The sequence below is a fragment of the Phocoena phocoena genome, chromosome 18, assembly GCF_963924675.1.
Source record: "Phocoena phocoena chromosome 18, mPhoPho1.1, whole genome shotgun sequence".
Lineage (NCBI taxonomy): Eukaryota > Metazoa > Chordata > Mammalia > Artiodactyla > Phocoenidae > Phocoena > Phocoena phocoena.
The window spans coordinates 78,585,733-78,607,705 of NC_089236.1; the positions used below are offsets into that span (position 1 = coordinate 78,585,733).

Sequence of the window (21,973 nt, forward strand, 5' to 3'; positions counted from 1 at the left end):
GCACACTGTATATTGGATACTACAGCATAATGCAAGAAAGCAAGCCCCCCTCCAAAAAAAAGCATTAACCGAAGATTAAACATTTAAAATTTCTGGAAACCACCTTACTGTTGATGGAGCCATGGGACACGTGATGGGGCAGTGCATGGTGGGGTTAAACCTGGTGACCTCGGCTTGCTGTACGGGAATGGAGGGAGAGTCAGGAAGGAAGATGTCAGGGAGGGTGGCCTGTGAGATCTGGCAGCTCTGCCTCAGGAGTCTGGCTTTCCCAGTTTGGTGACGGTGTCGGCAACTTGCCCTCCCAATCTGGCTTGAAAAACTGCTTCAGCCTCACCCGCTTGGCTTTTTGCCTCAAATCTTTAAGTGTTTCGGCATAAGGGATGAACGCGGTGGAGGTGAGGCGCTTAAACGTGAGGCTGCGTTCGGGCACAGGGTCACACTTTTCCATGTCATTGAAAATTTTTTCCAAGGCAGAATTCCATTCTGCTATTTTGGCTGCTGTGAGAGGGATGATTCTTGGAGTCTCAGGCTGACTTTCACCATCCTCATCATCACTAACTCCATTGCCTTGTTTTGCCATCTCGTCCAGGTCTTTGTTGGTGGGTTCTACTGCCACTTCTGCCAAAATTTCCTCCACATCGCCTTCCTTCATGTCACTGAAACCGTCTCCACTTATCTGTTGTGCAATATGCATTATGCTTTTGACACTGCTCGTTATATTTTCTGTAACACCTTCAAAACCTTCAAAATTTTTCACACAGTCTGGCCAAACATTTCCCCAACAATTGTTGATAGTAGCCTGCTTGATGCTGTCCCAGGCTGTGCTGATATAATCAATAACATTGCGTATGGTGACTGACTTCCAGTAGTCCATCATGGTGGTCTCCTCATTGGCGTTGAGAGCCTCAAAAGCCTTGCTAAAAAGCTCCCTGGTGTAGTGTGCCTTGAAAGCTTTTATCACACCCTGATTGAGGGGTTGGATAAGAGATGCTGTGTTTGGGGGCATGAAGAGAACTTCTATGTTGGGGTGGGCATTTTCAAGTTCTTCACGGCAATGAACTGGGGCATTATCCAAAATTAATAAAACCCTGAAGGCAAGGTTTTTGCCATGGAGATAACGTTCAGCTTCTGGGATGAAGCAGTTGTGGAACCAATCCCAGAATATTTTGGACGCCATCCATGCTTTTTTGTTCCATCTCCAGTGGACTGGCATACGGTTCAAGTTTTTCCCTCTAAGTGATTGTGGGTTTTGTGCTCTGTGTACCATGAGGGGTTTGCACTTAAAGTCACCCTTGGCGTTTGCACATAATAGCAAGGTTGCACAGTCTTTGAATGATTTAAAGCCAGGAGTTTTGGAGGCCATTTGCATTACATAGGTTCGTTTGCCAACATTCTTGTAAAGTAAGCCAGTTTCATCAGCGTTGAAAACCTGCTCTTCCATATAACCCTTTTCATGTATAATGCTTAGCAGGTATTTTTTAAATTCTTCTGCAGCCTCCTGATCTGTAGAACCTACCTTGCCTGCAAGTTTAACATTTTTCATGTGGTATCGCCTTTTGAATCGTGCAAGCCAGCCTGCACTAGCTGAGAAGGGTTTAACGTTTTCTTGACCCTGGGTAACATGACCGTAAATTTCTTTGGCTTTCAGCCTCACAACAACGCTGTCCACTACCCTCTTTTTATTGCTCGTCATCTCATGAATCCACAAATTTAGTTGCTTTTCCATCTTTTCCATAGCTCCATCACGCACTACAGAAGTCACTTTAGCACTTTCCGGAGCTGCTTCACGTACAGATCTGCGAATATCCTCTTCCTTTTTCTGGATGTACCGTATTGTTGACTCATTAACATTGAATTCTCGGCCAACAGCACTGTAACTCAGGCCTGAGTGAAGCTTATCTAACACACGTATTTTCTCTGTAAGGCACATTACAACCTTCTTGCGCTTAGGAATGCCAGACAGTGCTTTAGCACTACGTTTGGGGGCCATTTAAAACAGTGAAATCACCAAGAAAAAGCAAAAAAAAAAAAAAGTGAAAAATGTGGCACCAGTGGAGTGAAAAGGACATTTGCTTACATTATAAGCTACAAGAAGATGGCAGAGCATGGCCTTGTTCAAATTCAGCCGGGAACGTGTGCATGAGGCAATTCAAATATTTCGCTGCTTTGCACACGTCTATAAATGAGAAAGTGCCGCAAATACAGATTTTGGGGTTACACATAAATATTACCGAGTAGGCAAATTTGCAAATATAGAATCCATGAATGAGGACTGATTGTATTTGTATGCAAAAACAGTGTGAGGGAGGAGTAAAATGGACTAGAAGGCAGCTTTGGCTTTGCTGTTCCACTCTCTCTCAAGTTCCACCAAAACAAACAAATCTGTTCAGTATTTGGAGGGAAGTATGCTGGCACTTCTAAGAATTTTTAAACTGTAGAGAAAAAAAAGTGTCATTTCCTCCCTCTTGGCACTGCTCAACACCCTGGTTTTCTTTTGTAGTTTTAGAAGACCTGACCACTTTGAAATGAAACTGCAGTATTCCTGAGGGAGGCCTAAATGAATGTCGTTATTTCCCCCTAGAGGACAGAAGGACAAAATGTCTTGAACGTCCCCAAATGCTAGAATTCTGTACGATACTTTAGTGTAAAAAGTCTTCACATGCTGTTCAGAACAACAAAAAGCTCTTCTGAGATCTCAGGCTTCTCCCCTGATGGTTCTGTGTAACCGGTGCCGTTCCTGGTTTCCTTTGTTTCTTGCCCTGGGAAGCTGTCAGTGACTGCTTACACGTGTGGCCGTGGCCTTTACAGCTCTGCCTCGGACCAAGCACCAGACAGTCTGCAGGAGCCCTCGCTGCTCTTCACCTGTGATGGAGGCTGCATTTGCCACAATCTCTCCCCAGCTGACTTTTCGCTGACGAGTGACCAGCTGTTTTGGCTAATCATTGATGAAGCACACGGCCTATATGTAGTAAAAGAAAACAATGCACTCTAATCCCAGCCGGCATAATTTACGTCGCTAATTGTTTTAAGTCATCGTATGAGAATTCCAGCTCCACTCTCCCCGAGCCGGGGGCAGGGAAGAACTGAGAAAACAACAGGTTCTCAACAGTCCCTTCGTGGTTGCTTCAAGCGGAGGAAGCCAAGCTTTCCCGGGTCCCTCTGGGAGGGGCGGGCTGCGCCCGCTAGGCCGCGTCGGAGGGCGAGCGCCGGGTGCGGGGATGGGGAATCCGCGCGTGAGCCGGGCCAGGTGGGCCGCGTCCGAGGGCGAGCTCCAAGTGCGGGGAGAAGTCCGCGCGTGGGCCGGGCCAGGGAGGCCGCGTCGGAAGACCAGCGCCAGCTGCCGAGAGAAGAGGCCGCGCCCTCACGGCCGGGGACCGGAAGAGGTTGTGGGCGGGGCCTGCCGGGGCGCGGTCTGAAGACGTCACTTCCGGCGCCGCTCCACTTCCTGGTGAGGGAAGGGGCTGAGATTGGTGCATCCCGGAGGAAGGAAAAAGGGTGAGGAGAGGCGGCGGCCGAGCGGGCGGGCGCCGGGGGCGGCCGGGCTAGCTCCGGGCCGCCGGGGCAGCCCGCCCTGGTCGCTCGCGCGGCCGGCACGCCCGCCGGGGCCGCGTCGCGTTCCCCTCGGGGCGCATTCGCGGCCTGCCCGCGGCGCTCAGCGCCTGTTCTCTGTGTTGCAGGTCTACCCGGAGCCCCGGAGCGAGGGCGAGTGCCTGAGCAACATCCGCGAGTTCCTGCGAGGCTGCGGGGCGTCCCTGCGCCTGGAGGTGAGTGGCGGGGCCGGCGGGGCGCTGGGGCGCGAGGCGGGCGGGCGTGGTAACGGCCCGTAGCGGCGGCGCCCGGGGCTCGGCTCGCGGGTTCCCCAGGGGCGACTGCGGGCTCAGGGCAGGGAGGAGCCCCACATTTTGCCCGCTGCGATGGGGACAGGTGGTTACAGTAGCTCGTGGTGCAGGTGACAACACGTTTTCGACAGCCGTTTGTTGGGCAGGGGCGCTTTCTGACTCCTTGGTACTTGCCTTAGCTTTAACTCTGCCCTAGGGATTCTCGGGGGACGCGCATCCAGGTCTGGGTCAGCCGTCAGAACCCTAAGCAGGTGATCAGGCGGAGCCAGGAGAAATAAAATGGGCCCCCAGTCCTCCAAGTATCACTCCCTTTAGGTGATTCTTACTCTGACAATTGGTTAGGGACATGTTAATCTATGTCTTGGGGCGTGGGTGTCATTTCCATGGTGCTTAGAATTTTGTCACTGTGCTAAATACAGTCTTTCAGTAGCAGCTCTCTGGAAATTTCTTTTCTTTTCTTTTCTTTTCTTTTCTTTTCTTTTCTTTTCTTTTCTTTTCTTTTTTTTTTTTGCGATACGCGCGGGCCTCTCACTGTCGTGGCCTCTCCCGTTGCGGAGCACAGGCTCCGGACGCGCTGGCTCAGCGGCCGTGGCTCACGGGCCCAACCGCTCCGCGGCATGTGGGATCTTCCCGGACCGGGGCACGAACCCGTGTCCCCTGCATCAGCAGGCGGACTCTCAACCACTGCGCCACCAGGGAAGCCCTGGAAATTTCTTTTTCATCTTATGTTACCACGTGTGGTTTTTCTTAATCCTGGGAAAGGGCTTTAGATCAGAAATGTAGCTGCTTTTTTATTTGGAAATTACAGACTAATGTGGTTATAGTCAGTTGGGGGTTTAAATCTTGCCTTTTGTACCTGCGGCTTTACCACTCTCTGCCTTTGTTTCCTTATCTGAGTACTGAGATGAATTATACCAGGCTTCTAGGTAACAGTATATGAAAGCATCTGCAACAGAACCGTTGCATCCTAAAAGAACCATCTCTTAGGTTTCTTGGGAAATAAATGTAGAGGTCATCAAATCTGTGAGGAAGGCTATATGGAACGCTTATCTCTTGGTTGAAGTTTGATAAGAGTAAATTACTGTCTTTATGAATATGATTGGCAACACCAAGTTGGTAGCATTTGATGTCTGTGAGGAAATCATGTACAGATAAGTGAAAATGCTCAGAGGAGAGTCCAAAGTGGAGATGGTGGCTGTTTAGGCGTGGGAGAGACATTGTTTCAGAAGGGTCTTTTCCTCTGCTGGGTGGGCTTTGTCGTTTTATCATTGAGTTTCCCCGTTAGGCTGTGATAATAAATGCTTGTAGCAGTTTTTGCTTTTTTTGACCTTTGTTGAGGAATTTTATTATCCCCTTCAAACTATTGAGTTTAGTTTCTCATTAGACTAAATTTGAAACTCACTTTGCAAGAAGGTATTGTTTTAAAGAATGTTGAACGTAAAGAAAACCAAAACACCTCATCCTTAGTTTTCCAAAGGTTGCTGTTGAAATTGTATATAGCTACTATTTTTGTTAAATTGAGTTTATTTAAAGATGTTCTAGAAGAGACTTTGTTCACTAACACATCCTAAGTATCTAGAGCAGTGCTTGGCGTATAGTAGGCCTTCAGTTAATACTTGTGATTGCCTGATGACCTGGCCATTGTAGTTGGTAGGAAAGGTTTCCTTTTATATAAAGAAGTCAAGTATGACTTATTTTGTGGTATTTAAATATCTCTTCCAGTAAATTTACAATAGAGGCAAGTTTAGTTAACATTCTTTCAAGCTCAGTTATAAGTTAAACTTTAAAACTTTCAATTAAAGAAGAGGTAATAATTTAAAAAAGCACATCAGAAAGCTCATACATTTTTTAGTCACTCTGAAAAAGGAGCTCTATATGGTATGGACTCAACTTGGGCTTCCAGACTTGTTGTAATCTGTGATGTGAAGGGACAGGCTTGTTCACTGAAAGACAGCCTCACACATGGAACACAGTGTGGCGGGCGGTTTCCCAGTGTTTTTAAAGAAAAATACATGGAAAGGGAGTGAGGAGGGAAGGACTTTGCTCTTTTGAAACACTTTGTAGCTCTACACACTTCATTTTCACAAAATGCTGGAAGACAAGAGACTGACAGGAAAGCTTTTGAAATTACAAACATGAAACTCAAGATTGATAGCTTGAATTCTAATTAGCTTTTGTTCTATATAAGTGTCAAGGTAGGTTTTTCCAGGGGTTAGTTTAGACTGCATTGTGTTTGTAACAGACTGCCTGTCTTTGGTATATGTATTTTCTTGTCTACCACCATTATAAACTGTCTTAAGGGGACTTCCCTGGTGGCGCACTGGTTAAGAATCTGCCTGCCAGTGTAGGAGACACAGGTTCAAGCCCTGGGCCGGGAAGACCCCACGTGCCACGGAGCAGCTAAGCCTGTGCGCCACAACTACTGAGCCTGTGCTCTAGAGTCTGTGCTCCGCAACAAGAGAAACCACGGCAATGAGAAACCCATGCACTGGAAGAGGAGCCCCCACTTGCCGCAACTAGAGAAAGCCCGCGCACAGCAACAAAGACCCAATGCAGCGGAAAATAAATAAATAAATTTATTTAAAAAAAAAACTGTCTTAAGATTTCTTAAAGGAAGAGAGGAACTGAACGTCATAATTACTTTATCAGTTATTTTAACACATACACACCTTAACTCGCTGTGGAAAATCAAGTATTATTCCCCTAATGAGTTCTGATTATGAAAGGAGTTTTAATTTTAAAGGAGTATTGTACGATTTGCATTTATTGTTAAACTTTGAGAAGCAATTTAAGTTTTAAGTTGGAAAACATTTTTAAATTTGGAAAAATAAAAAAACTTAAAAATTGGAAAACTGTGTTTAGGAAAACAGCACATATATCTTGGATGATCTTTTCAGCTTTCGTATAATGTTTGCTTCCTAGCAAGCATCTTGTTTGACTTTTTTGTTTCCTTAAATAGTATGGAATTTGATAAGAATTTAGGTTTTTTCTCATGTTCCTAATGGTGTAATAAGGATGTAAGATGACCCTGTTTAGAACTATTATGTCTTGATAAATAAAGTTGGAACTTTTCTAGAAAGTTAAGTTTACTGATACAAGGAGCCAGGCACCGTGATTCTCTCCCGCTTGGGAATATTGTGTTTGGAAATCCTCGTTTGCCTAGCACGTGTAGCAAGGACAGAACTTGTCCTGGACGTGCAGGCAACGTTGTGTGTGAGAGAGAAGGTTGCTCATGCAGACCAAGTCCTGTCTTTGTATAGTTTTCCAGAGTTTCCATCTGACCCCTGATTTCAGTTCTCAATAGCATGCCGTTCTTGGTTATTCGTAACACTTTCTAAAGGACTTCCACGTGTTGTCTTAGTTTGCTCCTTCGTCTTTTGAGTTATTACAGTCCTTGTTTTACAGGAAGGAGACGCAGCCTGACTCATCAGTTCTCACTATTAACTGCGTGAACGTTAGCCACAGGGCTGCTGTTGGGCTCTTTAAGGAATACTGATGTGTGGACCCATCTCCAGAGGTTGTGCGCTCAGCAGGTCCTGGGGAGTGGGGGTGGATGTGAGAGTCTCCATGCTGGAAGTAAGCAGAAAGGCCAGCTGGGGCTGTGCAACCCGCTGAGGGGACTGGGGGTGCGGAGCTGGGGCACAGAGCTGGGGCACGGAGCTGGTGTTTGGCTCTGAGTGAGGGGCTTTTCCACTGCTGCAGGCAGCCCTGCTTCTTGGACCCTTCCTGGAGAAGCAGGTGGTGTCCGGTTTGGGATGCAGCATTACTCACTTTATACTAATCTGTGTGATTAGGTAGATCGTCAGCAGTTGCAAACTAATGTATGTCTGTAATGACCACAGGTAAGCCGGAACAGGCAGATCTGTGTAAGGGAAATAATGCCGTAGTCGTTCATTAGTGCTTAGAACTGTGAAAGAAAACTGTTCCCTTGACCGTGAGACTGTCGAGGAGGAAACGTTCTGACTTTCGCTCTATGAGACTGTTTTGGTGGCTCTTCGGTGTTTGTTTTGCAGGGTGAATGGTGGACTTGTTCACATCACAGATGTGAGTCTTTGCTGACTTGGACGCCGTCTTATTTTTTACCTGTTTTTAACAACGTTATATCTGTTCGCTGAGTCATTACTTTCTTAGGCCTCTCCACCTGTATCACCATCAGTGGCAGTTGGCCACTTCTCAGAGTAATTTTGCACCGAAAACCCAGTTTGTCTCACTTCCTGGGAATTGTGTACGTGGTGCTGCGCAGCCGCGAGCCGTGCTGGGGCGGGCTCTGAACAGTCAGCTGGGCGTGCTCTCCCACTGCGATTTGGGCCTTCAATAAAAGCGTCCTGTGTACTTGCAGGGCCTTGCTCACCTCCTGGTGGTTGCCCATGAATATCAGCTTTCTGCTTTGCAGGGCCGGTAAGCACATTGGCCTGAAGCCCGCTGGGTTTCTGTCCCACTCTGCCTCTTGCCAGCTCTACCATCTGGATAAGGGGCATCACCACGACGCAGGCCCTTCGTATTTGTTGTAGGATTAAATGAATTAGCATATAGCACTTAACATTGCCTCACGTGTTTTCGGTGCTAAATAGACAGTGGCTGTTACTGTTACCGTTTTTTTGTAGTTTGAACGATGTTGGTATGTATTTTTGAAAAACTTTACCCCATAATCCATATTCAGTTATACAGACTTCAGGAAATGGAGAAATGTAAGAAGAAAATAATTATATAATTATGCCATCTAGAGATAACCAATATGAAAATTAGTGTATATTTTTCAGTCTTCCCCCCCTTTGCACGTACGTAAATATGCTTTTAAAATATCCATGACATCATAGTATAAATGTTTTATAATGTGCTTTAACTTAACGTAGTGGCTGTTTTCTTGTGTTCAATATCTGTCTGGTTATCTTTAATGGCTTCTCTGTAGTTTGTGGTGCTAATCCCCACTTTTGGATGTAGAGGTTGTTTCTAAGCTTTCATTGTGGTAGACAGTGATCTGTGTGATGGCCATTTCTGTACAGAATCCTGCATCTTTGATTATCTCTGAAGGAGAAATTCCTTGATAGGGCAGTGCATAGGTCAAAGGTAGGGCTTTTAAACATTTAAAGCACTATTGCCAAATTGTCTCCAGAGACATTTTTATCCTTCTGCCTTGCCCGTAGCAGTGTGTGAGAGCACGCCTTTGCAGTCAGTCCTGTGAGTGCCTGTATCAGTTGCTTCTCTTGCCCTCGGGAAAATGGAAGCCCCTTGGGGTAAACATTTTGGCTTTTCTTTCTTGTATCGTCTGCAGTGCCCGCATTTCTGTGTAAATGGTAAACAAAAGCAGATAAGACGCACTCAAGGTTTCCTCCATTGGACTCACAAAGGAGGATGTGAAAGGAAAGCTGCTAGACTAGGAAATCAAAGTTGAAAACTGTAGACGTTGGCAGAGCTCCTTCCAGCTTTCTGACAAGTAACCTCTGGCTGTTCTGGGGTCGCTCTATAAAGGGGGAACTCTGGCTGGAAGCACGGCTTGAGACTGTGTGCAGAGGTGCCGATTTCCCTCTGTGTGAGTGATGAAGTTTTCATTTTCTGTCTTTAAAGTCGAGAGAGAAGGGAAAGGTATCAGGCGGCCTCTCCAGTGTTGTAATCAGCTAGGCTGATGGGCTGATGAGTTAGGGAAAGAACGCATCTTTCTAAAACGTTCATCTTCTTTGTGTATTTCTGACGGACAGATTCTTTTGTTAAACTTCTTTGTCCTCGTGCTCAGTTCTCTTCTAGATTTTTAACAAGGTTATGATTGAGATTTTCTCCAAAAGAATATTTAAAAATACGATTGGAATAACTAAGGCATGCTCATGTGAAAACTTGAAACTTGTTGATGTAGGCTTCAGGATTAATTGAAACAAAGACAAAAGTATATAGTCCTTTCCCTGGGAATGAGATGCCCCACCCAGGTGTTACCTTCGACCTAGATTCAGGTAAAGTTGTTTGCTACAACTTCGTACTGAAGGTGTGTTTGAGGTCACACAGCAGTCTGTCATCTTAGCTGGTCACCTGTGCTCCTGACTCCATGGTGAGCTGGAAGTGGTAGGTAATGATGTAGTATTTATTGACCGACTCAATTCTTGAAGTCAGTTTATTCATGTTTTTGCCAGAACTTGCCGTTTAAAGAAGTTGAGAGACAGTAAGTAATTAAGAAGTCATTTAGGGGATGAATAACTATTCTCTGAATATCTTGTAGGTACTTAAAGCGGAGAATGTCAAATTCTGCTCTGATATTATGATTCTGTTTAATTTTTCCTGGCAGACAGTGTCTGCGTTCACCCTCTGTGTTCCATTGTAGAGCCTGGCCAGCTGTCCTGTGGGCGAGTGGTTAGTCCCTTCTGCATCCAGGCTGCTTTCCACTGTGGAGAACTAGACTTCCCTTCAGGTCTTTGGGTGTCTCATTGTCTAGATCAGCACCATCCAATAGAAATATAATGTGAGCCACGTTTGTTTTTTTAAAACTTCCTGGAAACTACATTAAAAAAACAGTGAAAAGAAACATGAAGTTATTTTTAATAATACATTGTCTTTAACCCAGTGTACCGCTAATGTTCTTATTTCAACGTGTAGTTAACATTAAAATATTATTGACGTTACTTTGTCTTTTCACATTAAGTCTTTAAACTCTGGTGTGTGTTTCTCACACTCGCAGCACCTCTCACTCTGAATCAGCTACACTGGAAGCACTCAGCAGCTCACAAGGCAGGCGGCCCCGTGTCGGACCGCGCGAGTCTAGGTCACTGGAGAGGCTGGGGGCCCCGTGTTGGACCGCGCGAGTCTAGGTCACTGGAGAGGCAGGCGGCCCCGTGTCGGACCGCGCGAGTCTAGGTCACTGGAGAGGCTGGGGGCCCCGTGTCGGACCGCGCGAGTCTAGGTCACTGGAGAGGCAGGCGGCCCCGTGTCGGACCGCGCGAGTCTAGGTCACTGGAGAGGCAGGCGGCCCCGTGTCGGACCGCGCGAGTCTAGGTCACTGGAGAGGCAGGCGGCCCCGTGTTGGACCGCGCGAGTCTAGGTCACTGGAGAGGCTGGGGGCCCCGTGTTGGACCGCGCGAGTCTAGGTCACTGGAGAGGCAGGCGGCCCCGTGTCGGACCGCGCGAGTCTAGGTCACTGGAGAGGCTGGGGGCCCCGTGTTGGACCGCGCGAGTCTAGGTCACTGGAGAGGCAGGCGGCCCCGTGTCGGACCGCGCGAGTCTAGGTCACTGGAGAGGCAGGCGGCCCCGTGTCGGACCGCGCGAGTCTAGGTCACTGGAGAGGCTGGGGGCCCCGTGTTGGACCGCGCGAGTCTAGGTCACTGGAGAGGCAGGCGGCCCCGTGTCGGACCGCGCGAGTCTAGGTCACTGGAGAGGCTGGGGGCCCCGTGTTGGACCGCGCGAGTCTAGGTCACTGGAGAGGCTGGGGGCCCCGTGTCGGACCGCGCGAGTCTAGGTCACTGGAGAGGCTGGGGGCCCCGTGTCGGACCGCGCGAGTCTAGGTCACTGGAGAGGCTGGGGGTGGGCAGTCAGCTTGGAATTAAATGGGGTTAGCATTTGTCAGGTACAGAGTAGGTGCCTAGGCGTTTCATATGTGCCGTATCGTCTAATCCTCCCAGATGTCCTGCGGAGGAGGTGGTGCTTTCCCCATTTTGCAGCCGAGGAGATGGAGACTTGAGGTGGTGAGGAGGTCTCGGGTCACAGCCCAGCGGGTGTGAACCAGCGTTTGCGTTCTGCTGGGCACGCTGTGCCCGGGCTGGACTAGGTGAACTGAGGATCGCAGGGCAGTCCTCTTAGCCTGACTCCTAGTGGGGGTTCTCAGGGGAGCTTGGTTGGTGGCAGGGCTGGCCTTGTGGGCATGCCACCGAGTCGTCACACGGAGCCCCGTGCTGGGTTTAATGCTCTGCTGTCCCCCCTCTGACGAGCTCTGCGGTTTCAGTTTGCGCTGGGCCTCCCCTGGTGGCGGTGCTCTTAGAGGAGCCCGAGAGGTGGCGAGAATGAGTGGCGGCCCCTGAGTGCCCACTGCATCCTGGGCCCTGCCCCGTAGACGCGGGTCAGCTCGCTCAGTCTTCAAGCAGCTCTCTCAGGTTGGATCGTTCTGCCCACGCTGTGCCTAGGAAACCAAGGCGCTGGCGTGTAGGGTGCCTGCCTACGTCCACAGCTCGTGAAGGTGGAGCAGCCCGCCGTCCCGCTCATCAGAGGCCTCCTGAACAGTGACACCCCTTAAGAAGCTTCCCGAAGAGGTTCAGGAACAGAGCAAGGTGGAATTAAGGGTGAAATGGGAAAAGTGGAGGTGGCTCGGATATTTTAAGCTCCTGTCACTTGTCGTATTGATGAGGCTAAAGCCCCAGGCTGGTCCCAGGCAGGCTGGGTAAGCCCAGTGAGCTGTGTCCCTGACCCGGCCTGGAGGAGACGGAGGAATGAGGCTGAGATGGGACGCGGCAGCTCGGCCCGCGTCCGTCCCCGCCGCGAGGGCACCTCCTCGTCTCTCGTGCACTGAGGTTCAGTGCAGCTTCCAAGGCAGCTGTCATTCCTCCCGCCTGTCGGTAGTAATGACAGGAAGCAACATACGGACCTGGGGCTGCTTTTCCAAAGGGTCCTTTTGAGGACTGTTGACCACTGTTGGGTGGTGGAGGGTGGGAGGCAGGAGAACTGTGGGGTGAAAGGGGAGGACGGCTCTCTTGGAGGAATTGGAATCATGTCTCTTCACTTTGTGTCTGACTCTTCGGAGCCTCCAGGAAGGGGCTCGGCTAGAGGCTGGGTGTTGGGCTGGGCACGTGTCCGCATCCTGCAAAGCTAGGGTTGCAGTCTTCAGTGAAGCTTCTCCCTCCTCATCCAGCGCACTGGCCTGGGAACCTCGAGGGCCCTGTGAATACACGTGGGTCCCAGTGCTGGCATGCATAGGTACTCAGGTCAGATCTGTGTTGAATGCGTGAGACCAAGGATGAACAAGATGGACGGGACAGCAGTAAGGTTTAATCCGTTAATGTTCACTTTATCCATGTGAACGATTGTGCCTCCATCTTTTTAGCTCATGTTGCAGGGTTCTGATGTGTCGTTCAGACGTGCTTCATGGGAATGGACTGTCCTTTTGCAGGAAGGATGGTCTCAGCCGTGGCCAGCTGCTGAGGAGGTGCCAGCATATAGGACAGGTGCATTCAGGACGCTCTGTAGGGCTTTGAAGGTAGACACCCTGCTGGTCTCCACTCTTGGGTCAGACCTCAATTTGGATGTCCATGAATTGGGTTTGTATGAGGGCAGATCCCCAGAAGATGTCTGGAAACGTTCGGGGCAGATAAGGACCCGTAGCCCCTTTGGGACTCAGTTTCTTCTTCTGTAAAATGCGACTTTGCAAAGGATAATCTGTAGACCTTGGAATCGGTCTGTGTGATCATCTGAGAGGTAGAAGATGAGACACCGCGACATCTTTACTTCAGTTTATTGTGTTGATAATGGTTAGCTTGTCGCTTTCGAGGGGCATTTATTAGTAAAATTCTAGTTGTTTCCTCTTTCCACAGCTGCTCGGTTTGTCAGAGCTCCCTCTCGGAGCTCCTTCATGCCAGGTGCTCATTTAAGAAGGAGGCTACCTGGCTAATGCCCAGCCTGTGCCAAAGGTGGCGCTTTAAAATGAGGATGTGCTTAGCTGAGCGGTGGCTGCAGCTACTTAGAGGAGCCGGTCTTAGAGGCATGCCAGCGGGTCTGTTAGTTTCACCTTGTGACCTGAGTTGAGCCTGAAGGCAGCTTCTGATCCTGTGGAGTCATGTGTCGGTTACTCTGAGTCATTTGGAAGAGTATCTGGAACAGCTCTTGTGTATCCCAGGGAGTGATATCCGGCTGCCAGTGCGGTTCCGAGGCTAGGAACCCACTGCCCACTTCACTAAGCCGAGAGGGGAGAATTGATCCCGGAAGTGCTTTCTTTAGTACTGCAGGGTAGCAAAAACATCTCCTGACTTGTTTAAAAACAAAAACAAAAACACTTACATTTTTCTAAGATCGATAAAAGTACTTGCATTCCATTCACTATTGTTTCCATTGTTGCACTAATTCTCCTATCAACTGGAATGAGAAAGGTGCCTCCGCTTCTGCCAAAGGGAGAACTGAGTTGAGAGTCTAGATCTCTTGCAGAAGTTTTGGTTTCAGTGGGTTTATAGCTACTCTGCGGTAAAATTGATCTCAGTCCTTGCATTTTATTTGTGAGACAGCTGGTGTCGTGTGCTGGTTTTCTGTAGCTGCCTAACAAATGACCCCAAATGTAGTGGCAGAAACACAGCCATTTCCTGCCTCTCAGCTCTGCAGTGAGGCTGGCGGTCCGGTGAGCTCGGCTGTGCTCTGTGCTCGGGGTCTCACAGGCCCTGGACGGGGTGTCAGCTGGGTGGGCTCTTGGCGGGAGCCTCGGGGGGACCATTTGTTTCCACGTGCCGAGGTGGCGCACAGGGCTGCGTTCTTGGTCCCCACCGTGTCCTCTGGCTGCACCGTGGAAGGCCGTGGGAGGGCCTGGAGCAGCGCGGGCAGCTGTGTGTTGGAGAAGCCCACGTGCCGCTCTGCCGTGTGCCCTCGTCCCTCTACACGCTCTTTCTCCTGTTGCAAACTGGTCACGGCCCAGTGGCCTTTGGGAAGCGACTCAGGTAGAGCAGCTGCTATTGGACGCTGCGTTCTGCCTGCGCATGGGGAGGGTCCTGAGCTGGTGCGACCGCCTGTTTCTCTGGCCGTAGGAAATTCTAGTCACTTGGGGTCCTGCCTTTTGACCTCATTCCCCTCTTTTACTTCCTATTTCCCACCTTTTTTAAGTCTAGTAAAACAAACTTCTTTGAATATCTTTTAGCTGTCACTTTTCTATTGATATTTTCATTTTAAAACAAATCAAGAAAATCCCCATTGGTCTCTCAGGAAGGGAACCCCTTTTCCTGACAGGCATTTCCCCGTTGGTCTCGCAGGAAGGCGCAGCCCCTTCCCCCCGTTGCCCTAAAGCAGTTTGTGTCCCTGAGGAGTTCCCTTAAGTCCTGGGAACCAGCGAGCGGAGAGATTCCCAGTGAATAATTACAGAGCAAAACAAATCTTGAGGCCTTTCAGACCGTGTTTAGATGTGAAGATCTGCATTTTGTATGTTTTAAAAAATGAACTTCCTAGCCAGAATATGCATTTCTGACCTAATTTGTCCCAAATTTTGGACCCAATTTATTTAGTGTGTATTGGGTATTTTCCCTGGTAGTTTAGAGAAAGTGCCTGGTCCTTGAGCTGAGAAGGGAAGGGCCTCACTCCCTCCGACGATTAGTATCTTCCACCGTGCTCTGGAGTTAATGACGTGCGTGCACGTGCCCTTCAGGAAGACTAATAGGTAGATCGTGGTGCCCGCTTGGGCTGTAGACTGTGGAGCTTTTAAGGTAGTGATTCCAGCATCCCCTTGGAGAGTATCTGATTTAATTAGTTCGTGTTTAAAGCTGACCTGGCAGGCCCTTTAAATGACGGTTTGGTGACATCAGGAGCGGTCTGGCCGGCAGAGGGAGCCGTGTGTTTTCCCCAGGCTTGCCGAAGGGCCAAGGGGCCTGGCCAGCTGAGGAGACAGAGAGGGAAGTCTGCTTTCCTCCCGACTTCTTGTGGCAGAATCAGGCCAGCCTGGCTGTGCCGGGCATTTGAGGGAAGTTGGTGTGGCCACGATTGAAGTGACGGGGGCCTGTCAGGATCGCTGGTTTGAGTCCTTGTTCCATGAGACCTTTACAGGAAAACTGTGGATGGTGAGTGGAGTCTTCGCTGTCTACTTAAAAGTGAAGCCAGAGTGACGAGGGGATGCGAGAGAGAGCCTCATAATCTGTCCCCCGACCCCTTTTTTTTTTTTTTTTTTTGCGGTACGCGGGCCTCTCACTGCTGTGGCCTCTCCCGTTGCGGAGCACAGGCTCCAGACGCGCAGGCTCAGCGGCCATGGCTCACGGGCCCAGCCGCTCTGCGGCATGTGGCATCCTCCCGGACCGGGGCACGAACCCGCGTCCCCTGCACCGGCAGGCGGACTCTCAGCCACTGCGCCACCAGGGAAGCCCTGCCCCCCTTTTCTTTATTTTGAGAGGTTTAAAACTAGCAGAAAGGCAGGAAGACTAGTGTAAGTGCCCTGTGCCTTCACTCCATCGTTGTGCAGACATTGCTGCACTAACCATTTAACCGTGTGCACGCGTCGTGCCACTGGCCTCTTCATGCTCTCAGTACGTGCATTTATACAACGGGGACCTCCTCCTGTTCAACCATGTCCTGCTGGCACAGCCCAGACACTGTACACTGTGCTAGGGATGCCGTCTCAGACGCGGTCCCAGTGGTCTCCAGGTGACCTTTGTGGCTTTTCTTTAAACACAGGCACCAAACAGAGGTCTTGTGTTGCATTCAGTTTGTCATGTCTCGTTGGTCTCTGTAGTTTCCAGAACGGCTCCTCCACCATTATCCTTGATGACTTGCACGTTTTTGAAGAATCTGGGGTTGTTATCATGTAGAGTGCCCCACAGTCTGGACAGGACTGAATCAGTTCAGGTCAAGTGTTTTAGGCAGGAATTCTGCACAGGTGCTGTTCTGTGTTCCCGTGGGTCGTATCAGACCTACGATGCTGACGTGCTGTGTGCTGCCGGCGCTGAGTTCCATCACTTGGCTGAGGTGACGTCCACCAGGTCTCTTGGTGCCCTTTCCCTTTGTATTCGCCGTGGAGTCTGTGGGGCGGGGCCCCAGAGCCCTTTGCCCGGGGCTCCTTCCTCTCAGGTTGCCCTATGGGGACTTGCGGCACAAGGCTGCCTCTGGGACCTCAAGCTCTGGTCAGGAAGGGACATTTGAGGGCGGTGTTGGGATCTGAGCTAGAAAGTTGTGTATATTTTGGCATGTGGGAGAGGAGAAAATGTTACCTCTGCTTTCCAGAATCTGAAGACCGGTACTGTTTGTGAACTTAGCCATTCACTTCTGAGCTCTGCATACCTGTGTACAAACTTCCCATACTTTTGTAGATACTGTACTTTTTACAAATGGAAGGTTTGTGGCAACCATTCATGGAGCAAGTCTGTTGGTGCTGTTTTTCCGACAGCATTTGCTCACTTCACGCTCACTTCATATCTGTGTCGCATTTGGGTAGTTCTCAACGTGTTTCATACTTTTCCATTATTATATTTGTTATGGTGATCTGTGATTAGTGATCTTTGTTACTATTGTAATTGTTTTGGGTTGTCACAAACCACACCCATATAAGACGGCAGAACTTAATAAATGTTGTGTGTGTTCTCATCACTCCACCAACCAGCCGTTCCCCCATCTCTCCCTCTCCTCCAGCCTCCCTGTCCCCTGAGGCACAGCAATATTGAAACTAGGCCAGTTAATAACCCTACAGTGGCCTCTTGAGTGTTCAAGTGAAAGGAAGAGTTGCACGTCTCTCACTTTAATTCAAAAGCCAGACATGATCAAGCTTAGTGAGGAAGCTGTGTCAAAAGCTGAGATAGGCTAAAAGCTAGGCCTCTTGCACCAAACAGTTAGCCAAGTTGTAAATGCAAAGGAAAAGTTCTCGAGGGAAATTAAAAGTGCTACTCCAGTGAACACACAAAGAAGAAAGCAAAACAGCCTTATTGGTAATATGGAGAAAATTTTAGTGAGCCGGATAGAGGATGAAACCAGCCACAACGTTCCCTTATGCCAAAGCCTAATCTAGAGCAACTCCCTCTCTTTAATTCTATGAAGGCTGAGAGAGGTGAAGCTACGGAAGAAAAGTTTGAAGCTGGCAGAAGGTTGTTGCTTCATGAGGTTGAAGGAGAGAAGCCATCACCCTAACATAAAAGTACAAGGTCAAGCAGCAAGTGCTGATATGGAAGCTGCAGCAAGTTATCCAGAAGATCTAGCTAAGATAATCAGTGAAGGCGGCTACACTACACAACAGATTTTTAATGTAGATGAAACAGCCTTCTATTGGAACAAGATGCTATCTAGGACTCTCATAGCTAGAGAGGAGAAGTCAGTACCTGGCTTCAAAGGTCAGACTGCCTCTTTCATTAGGGGCTAACGCAGCAGGTGACATTAAGTTGAAGCCAGTGCTCATTTCCCATTCTGAAAATCCTAGGGCCCTTAAGAATTATGCTAAAGTACTCTGCCTGCGCTCTGTAAATGGGACGACAAAGCCTGAATGACAGTACGTTTGTGTATAACATGGTTTACTGAATATTTTAAGCCTACTCTTGAGACCTACCGCTCAGAAAGATTCCTTTCAAAATGTTACTGCTCATTGACAATGTACCTGGTCACCCAAGAGCTCTGAAGGAGATATACAATGAGATTAATGTTGTTTCCATGTTGCTAACACTATATCCTTTCTGCAGCCCATGGATCAAGGAGGAATTCCAACTTGTAAGTCTTATTATTTAAAGAGTGCATTTTGTAAGGCTACAGCTGCCACGGATGGTGATTCCTCTGGTGGATCAGGGCAGAGTCAGTTGAAAACCTTCTGGAAAGGATTTACCGTTCCGGATGCCATTAAGAACACTTGTGATTCATAGGAAATGGTCAAAATACCAACATTAACAGAGTTTGGAAGAAGTTGATTCCAACCCTCATGGATGGCTTCAAGGGGTTCAAGACCTCAGTAGAGGAAGGAACTGCAGATGTGGTGGAGACGGCAAGAGAACTCGAACTAGAAGTGGAGCCTGAAGGTGGGACTGAATTGCTGCCATCTTGCAATAAAACGTTAACGGATGAGGAGCCGCTGCTTCTGGATGAGCAGAGGAAGTGGTTTCCTGAGATGGAATCTGCTCCTGGCGAAGAGGCTGTGAAGGTGGTTGAAATGACACCAAAGGATTTAGAATATGACGTAAACTTAGTTGATACAGCAGCGGCAGGGTGTGTGAGGCCTGACTCCGATTTTGAAACACGTTCCACTGTGAGTGAAATGGTATCAGACAGCACCGCGTCCTGCAGAGAAATCGTGAAAGGAAGAGTCAGTCGACGTGGCAGACTTCATTGTTGTCTTACTTTAAGAAATTGCAGCGGCCGCCCCAGCCTTCAGCAACCACGAACCACCCTGAAAAGTCAGCACCATCAATGTCGAGGCCAGACCCTCCACCAGCAAAAGATTATGGCTAGCTGAAGGCTCCGATGATGGTTGGCATTTTTTAGCTATAAAGTCTTTTAAAATTGAGACCTGCACCTTTTTTTCTTAGACATAATGCTGTTGCACCCTCAACAGACTGCAGAGTAAACATAACTTATTCTCTGGGAAACCAGAAAGTTCATGGGACTCTATTGTGATATTCACTCTATTGTGATATTCGCTCTATCGCGGTGGTCTGGAACCGAGCCTGCAATATCTCCAAGGTGTGCCTGTCAAGGCCTTTAAAGCCGCGTGGCAGCTTGCTGACTGCCTCCTAAGTACCGAAGCAGCCACAAGGCAGTGTTGCCAGGTAGATGCAGTGAGCCCCGGTACACAGAGGAGAAATGAGACATGGGGAGGTGAGGGAATATGCCCGATCTCTAATGGTCACTAAGGGGCAGAGTTGGTACTTGAATCCAGGTTTACAGAGATTCCAGAACTTATACATTTAGAACTAAAGGTCAGCTGGAAGAAGGGGACGGCGGCCCTCCAGTTGGTGGAAGCTCTGTTAAGAGGGAAGACGGTGGGCACCTGGGCATTTGATCTTCTCTAGGGAACCATTGAATGTAGTGTCTATAATCCATGCAATTTGAATTTGTAATAAATGTGTTAATGTAGTTATAAATAATCTGCACCATGCAACTGAAGAGGGAATTTACTTAAGATTTAGGGGGTTTAGTTGCAGAATGTTAATTTTCTACATATCCCTCCATCGTTTTGGGTGTAATACGTAACTCAGTTAAAGCCATTCAGTGTAGTGAAAGATTTATAACTGGAGAATAAAGAAATTAGAACCCATGGCTCACTAGCAACTTTATTTAAAGCCTGAATAAATTCTCTCCTTGTTGCATTTGTTAACCACTTATCTCTTACTTAGTGGTGAATTTATTAAAAATTCAGATTGCACAACAACTGTCTGGATTTTGTGTGTGTGTACTGGTTGTGATGTAAAATGCATTCTCTATTGAGGATCACGGTCAGGAATTTGAAGCACATCAGTCAAATGGCGATGTTTGGAGGACCAGGAAGGACAAGGCAGCTCAGGGGATGGGATGTATGTATAGGGAGAGTCTCACGTTGTTCCGGCTTCAGATTTGACACCTCTTTGCCAAGAGAAGACCTGGAAACTTCCCTTCTCGTTTTCCAGCATCTTGTTGGAATCTTACTTTAGAACCGGCCCTGGGAGAGGAGAGTTTGAATTCTCATGTGACTGGAGCGTTCCTAGGATGACTGGTACACAGCTCAGATAGGATGAGGTGGTGGATCCTTCAACCAGAGCATTTATTGGGTAGAACGTGTTATAGGAGACTGAAGAGTAAGTTTCCATTTCATTGTGAGTGTAGAACAGGGACGTGTTTTTCCAGGTGCTGTTAGTCTGCACGGGATTTATGAGGACATTCCCTGAGCCTTGTTCTGAGGGGACACAGAGGCACAACGTGTGTCTGCCAGAAGCATCGTGGAGCGTTGTATGGCTCATGAAATGGATATATGTAACTGGGATACAGGGCAGTGACTGTAAGTCCTGCAGGAGGGACGGTGACACGGGGTTGGGATTTAGAGAGAGAAGGAGACCCTCCAGTTGGCCAGGTTGGGTACCCCTGGGTGGGTGGGGCCTGCCGCTGCTTCCTGCTTCCTCCAGGCTTCTCAAGTTGATTTGTGGAGTTGAACCAACAAAACGTCCTGAAATTGACGAACTGTCCTAAAGAGAAATTAAAGGGGAATTGTGGCGTTCCGGGTCCTAACTGCTTGGGGGTATGTGATAACCTTGAACTTCGATGGGAAAATTTTAGCGTTCTCTTGGAGATCATAATAGGCTTGGAAGGGAGTGCTCAGACTAGATAGACAAGTGCCCAAAAGTTTGAGAAAACTTTTTATTAAGAGAAATTGGGCCCAGCACTGAGGACTCAAATATAGCCCTACAAGGTGGAATTAAGACCAGTGAGCGGCGAAGAATTCTGGGGAGACAGCGTGCCGGTGGCCACGTTGTCCTCATATTAGCATTGTGTTTGTGCTGGCAAGCTTTAGTAAACAGTACTTATTTTGAAATCAGTGCACGATGTACACGTACTGGAAACAGGAAGTTAAATAGAGAAAGGCAGAGAGAGATGTAGCATTTTACTGCATTTAGGTAGAAGTACTGGCGCCTAATTTTCAGAAAAAAACAAAGACGGTCTGAATGAAAATGTTTGGTCACAGCTGAATTTTTCTTGGCTTTATTTCTGTATGAAATGGTCTGAACACCTCCATCTGGATGTTTTGACCTCGCGTCTACCCTGAAGTCTCGTGTCAAGCACCAACTACGACTCTGACTTTTCTGGTCACTCAGGCTTCCTTTGAACGTCTCGTGTGTGGGGTGAAAGTTAAACTTGCGTAGCGTTGAATAGTTTGTGACGTACTTGTACTTTCTCATTTTCTCACCGTAATAGCTCATTCTTTCAAAGCCCTTTCGTTTTTACCCGTGAAATCCTCTTGTAAGCCGGCTCCTCCTGTCTGTCCTGCCCTGGCTTCCTTTAGATCCGCATGAAAGGACAGGACTTGGCACCCGTGCCCTGAGTCCTCACAATCCCTCTGTGTCCCACATTTTACTAACTGCACTGTTCGGTGATTCTTAATTTTTCAGTAGCTACCTTTATAAATAATGAGCCAGAGCCTGTATCTCTTGATCTGTCGTCTTAGACTTTGCTCCTGTGTGAAAGCTGAGGAACTCAGCGTGACTCTGCGGGCCCCTGTAGGCAGGGCCGAGGGAGGGCACTTCGTTAAGGCCTTGGTAGGGTGGGCCGTGTTTCCTGCGGGCCTTGGTGGGGGGTTGGTTACTGTCTACAAGCTTCTGTCTGCCGGGCTGCTCCTGTCCTGGTGCTCTGGCCGGAGAGGGCAGGCGTCTCCCGGCACTTTGTTAGTCTGCACCCTCTGGTGTGTCTGGGTTGCAGGCTTCTCCAGCACCCAGTCTGGGGGAGCAAAAAGAAGATCCAGAGAACCCACTGCCATGTTGTTTCTCAGGTCTTGAAGCCCGTGGGCAGTTGGCCTGTCGTGTCCAGCACTGTCTTGTCTTGCGTGTGTTTTACGT

At 48.6% G+C, this 21,973-nt stretch overlaps 1 protein-coding gene across 4 annotated transcripts in view; it reads left to right on the plus strand.

Annotated features, from left to right (window-relative positions):
* Positions 1-21,973, plus strand: part of ARHGEF7 (Rho guanine nucleotide exchange factor 7) — a 124,241-nt gene that overhangs the window by 24,254 nt on the left and 78,014 nt on the right. For 3 of the 4 annotated variants that reach the window (XM_065896110.1, XM_065896111.1, XM_065896113.1), the window contains exon 2: positions 3,678-3,764. In XM_065896110.1, coding sequence (XP_065752182.1) covers positions 3,678-3,764 — 87 coding nt within the window. Of the gene's footprint in view, positions 1-3,677; positions 3,769-8,599; positions 8,618-21,973 lie in introns of all 4 variants that reach the window. The other variant, XM_065896112.1, reaches the window with a different exon arrangement.